Raw genomic sequence first — 11,310 nt, 5'->3', positions numbered from 1 at the left:
CCTGTCTCATTAACACAGGATTTACAGCGCAGCGCCGCAGGTACACTCAATTAAAGCCAAAAGCACAATAACCCTCTAATTGTCCATAAACGTATGGAACATTTGGTCAAAAATAAAGGGTTGGCATGTAGGTTGTTCTGTAATACATCCCTGATTGTGTTATACATACACAACCAGTCCAAAGCATCTGGGGACCCCCATCCTGCATAAGTAGGGTTCCCAGAGTAAAACCCGGCCATTTCCACCACTGCGCAAAAGTAGTGTAATAAGTAAAGAGTTACTGACTACATTTTGAAAGTAACTTGCCCAACACTGCGTAAAGCACATACCGTATACTACATTGCACAAATGTAGCCTATAAGAGTCTTGTCCATCAACTGTGTACAGTTGCAGATTCAAACTTCTCAGTGTCATTGTTTGTCTCTTGAGTTTCTACATTCATGCATTTCTCCCTCTTTTTCTCTATTTTTGTGTTTCTCTCTTCTGCTCTCCCTTTGCCTTTTAGGAAGCCTGTGAATCACCAATGAGCATTATGTGTTAGAGAAAGGCAGTGCAGGATCAACACTGAGGTTGCATCACAAACACCAAAGTAGAGCTGAGGTTGCAAACCTCTCCTTGGCCCGCTGCTTTGAAATAAAGACACTGTGTCAGTATCCTCGGACTGTATTTGTGATTTTAGCATAATCTTGAAATCCATTCAAAACAACCACCCACAGCAAATACCCTTTCTCTCCATTTGGTTTCCATGCCTCCTGCTGCACATTCAAACAGAAGATTAATAATGGATTTCTGCATGTCTGCAAATCTGTGATTGAATTGCAAAATAACAAGACCGCTTCATGGATGTGACCTTTTCTCTTCAGTTGCAGAGGTGGTGCAGGCGAGAGATGACTGCTCCGTCCTGGTGGCGCTAACGGTCACGCTTTCTGCTCTTCTCCTGCTCCTTCTGCTCGGCATCTGCATTGCCCTCTGCTACAGATGGAGGAGACAAGCTGCAGCAAGTAGGCACCTTTCCTTTCTTTCTCTACCACTAAGTGAATACGACTGCCTCTCCCCACCCCATGCCTGTACAGGAACAGTGATTAAAGTATAATGAAGAAGATAGGCGGTTGCATGCAGTGACAAGGCACTGCCTCATGCTGGCCTCCACCAAGGGCACGCAAGATATTTTTCTCCGACAAAGGCAGAACATTGGTTGTCAGCAGAAAGCCTTCACTTCTCAGGAGTACACTGCGGATGCATAAAGGTTGGAGAAGCGGATCTGTGACTGCAAGGTTGGCAGTTCACATTCGCATTGGAGCTGCTGGCAAAATCTGGGCGGTGAGGTGCAGGAGTAACGCTTTGCCTCGACAATTACTGTTGAAGTGCCCTTGAGCAAGGCACATAGCCAGCCGCAAACAGTTGAAGACTATGGTTGTACTGGGAATAATAATATATAACTGAATGAATGTGATGCAGGCAAAATAGGATGCATGCTCACAAAATCTTCCCAGGATATGTAAAGGGACTTTGAGGTTCCTGTCCTATCGGTGTCAGAAGGGGGAGGGTCTGGTAATCCATCAGAGAGGTGTGTCACCTCCCCACTCACCACAGGAGACTTGGGCTGGAGGATGCCATAGAGTGCACGTTCACACCATACGTCAATCCCACGCTGAAGCCATGCTGAAGCCACGCAGTTTCATTTCGGCGTCCTTCTTAACAGGCAAGTCCGTTCACACCAGCCACACGCCATGCCACACTGAAGCCACGCTAAAGCCACGCTAAAAATACGGTATTTTCCAAGCATGCAGTGCTCAGCAGCCGGCATGCCAGGCATGAAGTCAATGCAAGTTGTGAGGGGGGAAGGGGCCGGAGGAGCAGCTCCGAGCCAGGCACTGAGGAAAAGAGAGTGTTTCTGGTGTGACCGGTTTAGCATGAGCTCAGCTTCAGCTTGGCTAGAGCTTTGCTTCGTGCGTATGGTGTGAACAAACACTAAGAGTGTGACACACTGGGCATCTAGTGACCCTGGAAGGGCCCTCTACCTACTTGCCATAGTCTATAGTGCTTTATAGTGCAGTGGTTTAGGACGAATCAGGATGCTTGTCAACAAATGGATTGGCTATAGAGATCCAAAGGGCCTACACGCAGCAGGGTCTGAAAAAAATGTGAATGCGAGAGACTTTTTTTTAAATCACGATTGAATTGTGCCATGAAGTACACATATATTTCATTTAAAAGATAACTTTGCAAGTCAAGAAAGTCGCAGTTTGTCGTAAAACTGTTGCACTATCAGCTATAAATCAGAAAGACTACACACAACCGCATAAGTGACGTTTCTCCCGCCAGGCCATGTTGGTGTTGGTGTGGCGTATATTGTGCGAGACGAGAGATGTATTTGATTGAGTGGTTTCATACAAAACTAAACGTTACATTTCAGTTTTAGGATAAATTGCGGCTTTCTTGCAAAGCAAAGTTGAAGCGGGATCAAAAAATTATTGTCTCTCGGCCGTTCACTACCATTCATATTTTTTTCAATGGTGGTGCGTGTGCTGAAGCAGGAAGTGATGCCGACTTTGGCTCTCTATACTTCCGGTTGCAACTGCCGTTTGTTTACAGCAGTTCACCAGGTGCCCTCTTTGAACTCTTACTACTCCTGCATACAGTAGGCTAATACCCCGTTCAAGACAACTCGGACCGCCGGAATTACAGCTCGGAAATTCGGGTATCATTCAGAGCTCCGGTTTCTCCGAGTTGACGTCACAGCCACATCAAAATAGCAACTTGCATCGTTAATGATAATCACAGAATTATTATAAAAACGTTTGTTGACGTTTTAACACACAATTTGAGGTCTTAATTATGTAATGTTAACGTTTCATATGTGTTTGTATCATCTGTGTTTCGCTCTGTGTGAAATTCAGCATGTTCGGTTAGCATTGTTCGCTAGTAGGTAGCTACCATGCTAACGCGGGTTGCTATAGGAACAGTTTGGGTTTCCCCCTGAGCGGGAGGTGCAGCGTGAACGCAAATCTGTCCGGGCCGGAGGTTCCGTGTTGAAACCTCCGGCGGGCCGAGTTGCCATGAATGCGGCATAACTGTACCGCATGGCACCGCCATAATGGCCTGATGACACAGGAGGTCTGATTTATGATCTGATGTGCGTTATTCCTATTCCCACATTACTGTACGATATGACAATATGGAAACGTACTCCAGTTAGAAACCAGTTAGATTCATGTAACACCACAAAACTTTGTAGATAAGTAGCTCATGGGCCAACTTAGAAGTAATTAACTTTCCACACCCACGGGCCAAAAGGGGCCATGGTAATGGGCTTGTTCAATCACAAAAAGGCACCTAACAGGTAACACCCCCAAAATTTTGTAGAAAGGCTGGTCATGGGCCAAGGATGAATTGATTCACTTTCCACGCCCACTGGCCAAAAGGAGGCATGGCAATGGGGGTAACATGCCGTGGCGGAGGTATGCACTCTACCGAGTACCTCTAGTTTATTGTTGTGACGTCACGCTGATTCGTTGCTTGGGGAGCATGCAGCCCTGGTTCACACCTGGTTCCTGCTGGATGCTACGACATGTCTGACTAGATACCTGCACTGAAAGACAGTGGTCACAGTGGGAGCTATCACGTGCAGCTTATCTTGCTGGACCTACAGACTTGTTGTCTCCCTCTCTCATTCCCAGCCCTCCAGTTCTTGTATGGCGGAAGAAATGCATCCATTAATAAGAGGTATAGCTGCACCGTGAGGTATAGCGCCGCAGTGAGACAGTTTTACTGCAGTTTTATTGGGGCCCATAGCCCAACTCATTATCAGAGTATTTGTGAGGTGGTCTAACTACTAACTTGTCACCTCTCTAGGCCATGGAATTGATACCTTGGTGTGTTAGCAGTGACTGGTGAAAGGAATGCAGCTTTGTAGAGACGTTTCGGGAGTGGGATCGTTGTTCTAGCGCAAGCAGGTGGAAGGATGCCTGTTTGTGTGTGATAACAAAAAGTAGCCCAGAGTCACACATTGAGAACTCAGTGTAATCCTTGTGACTGGTTCTGGACCATTGCGAATCATGGCCACGGCTTGGAGTTGAGGGATTATCATAAAGCAGGTGTGACCTCCTGCTGCAGCTGATTCTCTACCTATAATGTCTGATACCTCCCTCACTATCGTCCTTGATCCAGCCCTGCTTTTCCATAACTTTACTGTAACATCCCTGAGGAAGTCACATCAACATCATAAGGATGTTTTACATTTTAGAGAATATGGCTTGCCTCCAAGTCACTAAGCTATTCTTTGGGCAATCCACCTCTGTGGAGAGCAATGTATGCTCTGCAATTATTGGGAAAATAGTAGCAATCAAATATAGTCACCCTAAAAGACTTTGGCAAAGACAGCCATGCTTAGCAATCAACTCCAACTTCTACTGTAAAATTCAAAACTGACTCAAGGCTATGGTATTAGTGCAGGACCCAAAACTAATAAACACATTTATAGCTTTCATATTGCTGCAGATGCCGTGAGCAAGCACAATGATATTGTGGTCATTTCAGAGAGGATACAACTACTGTAGCAACTCATGTCTCCATTTCTGCCTTTCAGAATCAAGCCAAATTGAGGTAATAAGGTAAGATTTGAAAGATTATGTTCTACTTACCTCTTGCTTTATAAGACCCTTTTAAAATTTTTGGATGGATTTTCTTAATTATTTAAACTAATAAAATAACTTTCAAGATCGTCTCTCACTTCGACCTCGTTCACACCATACGCCGAAGCCAATCTTAAGCCACGCTGAAGCCACGCTGAAGCCACGCAGTTTAATTTCGGCGTCCTTGTTAACAGGCAAGACCGTTCACACCAACCACACGTGTGCCCCGCTCAACCCACACTGAAGCCACACTGAAGCCACGCTGAAGCCACACTGAAGCCACACTGAAGCGATCGTTCAGGATTCTGTTCCATTTTCCAAGTGTGAAGCGTGAAGCTGCCAGGCATGAAGTAAATGGAAGTTGTGGGCGGGGGCAGTGCTTCTTGTGTGACCGGTTTAGCGTGACACTCAGCTTCTGTTAAGCACCGCTTCAGCACTGCTTCTGTTAAGCGCCTGGTGTGAACAAAGGCTTAGACCAGGGGTGCCCAACATTTTTACACTTCACTTTTACATTTTTCCTAATTACAAAAAAATCATAAACTCATATTCTATACTTGAGTGTGGGTAGACATGACCATAAATAAAACGCTGTTTAAAATTTCAATGATAAGCAATAATCAATGAGTAATAAACAGTATTTGTAAATGTATATTTAAATTGTCCGTTTGCAAAAAAACATGCACGGACCGACTGGTTGAATGCAGTACACTGACACTATACAAAGTTACCCTTCACATTATGAAGACTCAGCATAAATCTCAGTTAATTCATACAACTTATTCCTGAGAATGACTGGGCTTTTATTGTTTCTCATTATAAAAGAAAATTGAAGACATGAATTTGAAACAAATGCATTAAATAGTCATTACATTTTGCAACGACTTGATTAAGATTTGAATTGTTGTTAACTCATTTAAGAAGTAGATATATTATGCATAAATTTTGTCAGCATTTTAATGGAGTTGAAATACATTTTATAGCTATTTCATTGAGCAAAGAGAAGTGAAAGCTGAGTAGCTTGGGTCTAATAAAATGCTGTGAAATGATGATGTGTGGCGAGGCACTTTCTGATGAAAACAATGCAAAATCTCCTGATATAGGCTACTGCAGCTTGTGTGAGAAAAGACCATTGACTGCTCACAACATCATTGCCTCTGACAAGGTGGCTGTGCACTGTCTCAGGTAAAGGTTATCTTTTCCATTGGACTGTTCCTTTGGGCTTTTGCAGGTTCGACCAATCAGTGAGCGGGCGAAGCTCGGTTGCTGAGGCGATGGGGGGGAAGGTCAACCTGGGATACTCTGTTGAGGGCCTCGTCGTAGGTGAGTGAGTGATACTTGTGTACAGTATATACAGTACCAAAAGAATTGTGAACCTCAGCTAAAACACACATACAGTATATATATATACTGTATATATATATATATATATATATATATATATATATATATATATATATATATATATATATATATACACACATATATATATATATATATATATATATATATATATATATATATATATATATATATATATGGCATAGTTCTTAGTTGAGTAAAATGTTAGAAACTCATAAAAGAAACTCAGAAACTCATAAAAGTGGTGTGTAGTGCTAGTGCAACGAGGGTCTCGGGTTCGGGTCCCCATGCTACCTGCGGCTTGGTCGGGTGTCCATACAGGCATAATTGGCCGTGTCTGCGGGTGGGAAGCTGGATTAAGGGTATGTAGTCTTGCAGTAACCAGCCGTAGATACGATACATCAACATCTGGAACACAACTCCTGAAAAGTGGTTAACGCCCACCCCCGAGACAAAAAGAAAGGAGGCGTGACAGACATATGAATTGACCAACCATGGATGGCATGCCGGACGTCCGTAACAGCCCAGCCAATCAGATTTCGCCGCACACTTCGTCTCGGCGGAAACCCGGAAATTTGACTTGTGATTCAGACCCTCTGTTGCATGATCCTGTTAAGATCCTGTACCAAAGGTATAATAATATATAATGTGGTTCGATAGGTTTGTTGATCACCAAACGGCCTGACGCTGGTCAGAGGGAATGTGAGGTCGGGGCAAGCTAAATTGCTGCTTCTCACTCTGCAGATGCTGGTCACAGTGACCTCATCAAGGAAACCCACAGCCAGATGGACTCTGTCAGCATCCACAAGGTAAGAGAGAAAGGTGGGAGACGGACACAGAAGGAGAGAGAGAGAGAGAGAGAGAGAGAGAGAGATCAACTGGAGCTGAATAATGCAGTCCATCAGTCATGCTGCTCCTCATTGTGTGGCTGGAACTCCTGTCACCTCCTCTCCCATGTTGATGAGAACAGGTGGGAACTGTGCATGATGGGATACTGTCCCACCTTTCCTAGCCTTCCATTAGACTGCTCCATATCAGACAATCCATTATGGCATAAAGCACAGCCAAAGATTAACATGTTTTGTTTAGTCACATTCAGGGCTGGACTGGGACCAAAAAAGCTACCTGCCATGTGTCAGACAGGCCCACAATTTAGAATCGGCCCAATTTTTCGAGCTCGCGCTCGCTTCGCTCGCACTCACATGGGTTGGGGATTTACTTATAAAGCCACATGTTATGACCCGGTCTAGGGGTTTTAGGTGTAATCATGGGTCGCGGAACCGCCCGGGCCACACGGGCCCGGGCCTGGGTACATTTCAGTCCCCCCCCCCCCCCCCCCCCCAATTTTTTTTTTTTTTTTTTTTTCCAAATACATAATACATACTTTTTCACCAACCTGACCGGCCCACTAGCGAGCGGCCCACCGGCCATTGCACCGGTAGAATTACATTGCAGTCCAGCCCTGGTCACATTGGATAAATCCAAATCCAAAGTTATCACGCACAATAACACAAAATGTTACTAGTTCTTTTGTAGCAGTAGGGACTGTTCCAAGTAGTTCCAACAGATGTACTTTATTGATATTATATAATCTAAACAAATGGGGTTTACTACCTGCATTGTACTGAGACAAGTTATTTGGCATCTGATGCACCACACTACACGTTTACCGTGTTTATAACATCAGGAACCCAACAGGATGCCGATTCCTGTCATGTCATTGTTGCTGAGGTAATTGTGCCTCAGAGGGTCTGCTAAGCCTGACCCATAATTGACTAATTGATTACTATATTGATTCCAGTGCACATATGGATATCTAGTGCTGTGTCCCAGGGACTAATAATGAATGAGGGGAAGGATATGACAACTGCAACCTCCTGGACTGCTTTACGTGTCCTCTCTTTCCAATTACCTCTTATGTGGAGTGGCTTGGTGTTGAGGTCACAAGTTCATCTCTGCCTCAGAGTCTTTGAAATAATGGGCTCATGTTTTAGGCTTGGTTTATAAGATGTCCGATGATGACATTTCTAGAGGGTTTGGAAGACGATGACTTTTGAGGCCTTTAAGGCAGTTATCATGTTCCGGTTCTCCACGGATATGTCTAGGCAGTCGTACATGTGGCAACTATGGCAACAGCATCCAAGGAGCTGTCACAGAATTATTGCCTTTAGCTATATTGTCCACTTGCTTACAGAAGGAACACATTGTTGCCAGAGTCTCAATTTGTTGCTTATTAGTGTTGTCCATCCATGCTGATCAAAATAAACAACTAAAGAAATGAATAAATAAGTAATCAATCGTCTGGTCTATCACCACTATAAACCACATTTGCTCATGTGCCCCCAGGTCCCTGATGTGGTGTCCTCCAGTAACCTGTCTCTACACAGTCAGAGTCAAGCCCAGGTCGACTTAGGAGAGGAGTGCTCCAAGAGTGTCAGGAGAGTTACCACAGTTTGACAGGCAGAATATGATCGTTATGCTATCTGATGCAAGAGAAGTGTTTACTGAATGCTGTTGTGATGTAGCCTGTAGTATGTACTGCTGGACTTCCACTCACTGATGCTTAATCTGTTTGAAGGGTATGATGTTTCACATTTTTGTTATTTGTAAAGCTAGAAATATATGTGAGCTAAGTGAATACTGCACATGTATTTAGCTATATATATATATATATATATATATATATATATATATATATATATATATATATATATATATATATATATATATATATATATACTGTATATATATAATTATATATATACTATATAATAAATATATATATATTATATATATTATATATATTATATATAATTCATTTAAATGAATATATAATTCATTTAAAAATAAAGATAAACGATTATTTTGTTTTCAGTAAATGCCATTTTTGTGCTTGTTTATACTCACACCCTGTTAAATATCATTTGTCCAAGCCCTTGCAATTTTGACCAAGAGAGGTATGAGTATGTCGAGAGAGTATGTCGACTTTACTGCTCATTTAGACAGTATAGTGCAAACCACTGCTCTCATCCTCCTGTTATCTACCACACTCTTACAGGCAATGTACACCAGATACGTTACGGCTGCCTTGCGGATCCGGCAAAACTGACGGATCGACTCTCGCCCATGTTAATAGATGGGCGATACATGCGGTACGGAAAAATTACGCACCTGTTCTATTTTGTCTCGCATACATCTGACAGATTATATGAGTGTGGGTCTGTTCACAGCCATACCGGAGCCACACCGCATCTGTTCCGGAGGCAGTGTACATTAGCCCTTAGGCATCCTCTCAACAAATAAGCCCAGTGATGTTGCACTCAGTAATCTGACAGATAAACATGGGGAATGTCAGTGATTTAATTGAATATCACTGTGCTGTTGTATGTTGCTTGATATCTACAGTAGACCTCTCCCTCCCTCTCTCTCGCTCTCTCTCGGAGTGAATCTTGTATTTTTGAGTGACCTGACCTACCACTCACAGAAACAAATGTATGAGAAATCAAATAACTGTATGAATATTTGCTATATCTATTGACAAATTTTATTTTGAAACAGATTAAGTTTATTGACTATATGGGTGGATTCTTCCTCTTACCTAATAGCTGCAGACTTTTCACACAGTCCCTCCCAGAATGAATGAGGAATCAGGCTGGTGATCACATAATCCAAAAGAGACACTACCTCCTCCAACAATACCTCATCATATATCACTGTCCCCTTGCCAGCCAAGAGTAGCCGATCCCGTCATTTAGGCCTAATCCTTTTTGCAGCAGGTAAACCATAATCCAATGTGCCAGCAGTAGTGCATGTGTCTCCCCGTCTTTCATGTGCAGGAGCATCTCAAACGCAATTAATTTTCCAATCATGGAAAGGAAATGGCTATAAATGGTGAAGGCTGGATTGTAAATTAACGCTGCGTGATTGCTGCTGCAGTGAGAAGGAGGTGGCAGACAGTGAGGCTTACTGTAGTAATGCGGCATTACAGATTCATATCTGTGTGAAGTGGGTGACATACCATTTGCATTCTATAATAGTAAAGGGCTGGGGGGGAGGGGGGGAGTGGTGGAGAGTGAGGTATGAACCTGTCAGTGTGTCTCTATAGTTTCACCAGCGCTGTCATTCACAGAGTTGGCGCACATAAAAAGATGACATCCTTATCTTCTTACACGTTCACTGCCAATGACGTATTAATACGTCAAAAATAATCCAACGGTTGACTGCCAATGACGTATTAATACGTCAAAAAAATGAAGAAAAAAAATTTGACCGTGGGATGTGCATCTAACCCTTTTACATCTCTTATATAATTATTGGAGCCACCGAACGTTTACAACCCATTCCACCGAGCCACTAAGTGGCGACAGTGCTCTCCTGACTAGAGGAAGGCAAGCAAAAAGCAGCCATTCTCATGAAAATGGATGGGGGAAAACGCTTTCGTTTTCGCGCTGATTGCTGGCGATGCGGGATTGCAAATTTGCATAATAGATTACAGGTGGAACACACTTTGAAACACGCAGCATAAATATGACCAGAATCGCAAAAGCTTCTCTCAACCAAAACTCCAAGAAGCGAGCGAGTCCATCCAGACTTCCTCAAACAGCGGCCGCGCAGACAGGCAGCAGCAGCAGCAAAGCAGTGAGACTGGTGACAAGCTTGTGACGGCCGCTGCAGCCAAGAAGAACGCCCACGGAGGGAGGAGTTGGAAGCAGAGGGGGGTTTCCTGCTGTTATGGAGGAAATTACTGTTCAAAACTATTGTTTAGATGTCTGACGTCTTACTGATGCCAAAAATGAATGGTTAAAGTGACTGTTCTATCGAATTTCACAAAAAGCCGTTTATCTCTGAATAATTTTTCTGACGCTGAAACCATGCTGTATTCAACTGCTAATGCTTACATAACTACTAACTCTACAAACTAACTCTTTTAGACAGAGAAAGCACACATTCTATTAGTTCTTTTGAGATATTGTGTGTTCACAAAATCTTAGCAGAAAAGAATCCTCGGGTCTTGAAAGATGAGCCAGAATCCTCAAAAAAACCCTCTGGCAGAAGCTAACTACAGTAAAAAAAAAACGTCTGGCAGTGAATGTGTTAAAATCGGCTAAGGGGTGTCTGGGGATCACGATTGTGATGTCATCAGTGATGCCACTTGAGCTTCTTCTTCTTCTGTGGTGTTTTATGGCAGTTGGCCATTCTGTAAAACCTGATCCTGCATCTGTCACTTGAACAATTGTCATCAGTGATGTCACTTGAGCAATTGTGATGTCATCAGTGATGTCATCAGTGATGCCTGGCTGAGGCTATAAGTGGTGCG

The 11,310-nt window shown here is 43.2% G+C and overlaps 1 protein-coding gene across 1 annotated transcript in view; it reads left to right on the top strand.

The window, feature by feature from the left end:
• The window catches only part of igsf5b (immunoglobulin superfamily, member 5b), a gene marked incomplete at its 3' end in the record, with an annotated part of 21,272 nt that extends 12,822 nt beyond the window's left edge, over positions 1-8,450 (top strand). The window contains exons 5-9 of the mRNA XM_083636627.1: positions 864-1,001; positions 4,589-4,613; positions 5,863-5,954; positions 6,738-6,802; positions 8,340-8,450. Of these exons, the coding sequence (XP_083492753.1) occupies positions 864-1,001; positions 4,589-4,613; positions 5,863-5,954; positions 6,738-6,802; positions 8,340-8,450 (431 nt within the window). The remainder of the gene's footprint in view (positions 1-863; positions 1,002-4,588; positions 4,614-5,862; positions 5,955-6,737; positions 6,803-8,339) is intronic.
• Between the last annotated feature and the right edge of the window lie 2,860 nt (positions 8,451-11,310).

This window comes from Poromitra crassiceps, assembly GCF_964638095.1.
Source record: "Poromitra crassiceps genome assembly, chromosome: 5".
In the NCBI taxonomy this organism is placed as follows: domain Eukaryota; kingdom Metazoa; phylum Chordata; class Actinopteri; order Beryciformes; family Melamphaidae; genus Poromitra; species Poromitra crassiceps.
The sequence above is the reverse complement of the archived record's forward strand: the minus strand, read 5'-3'. Positions and strand labels throughout refer to the sequence as shown.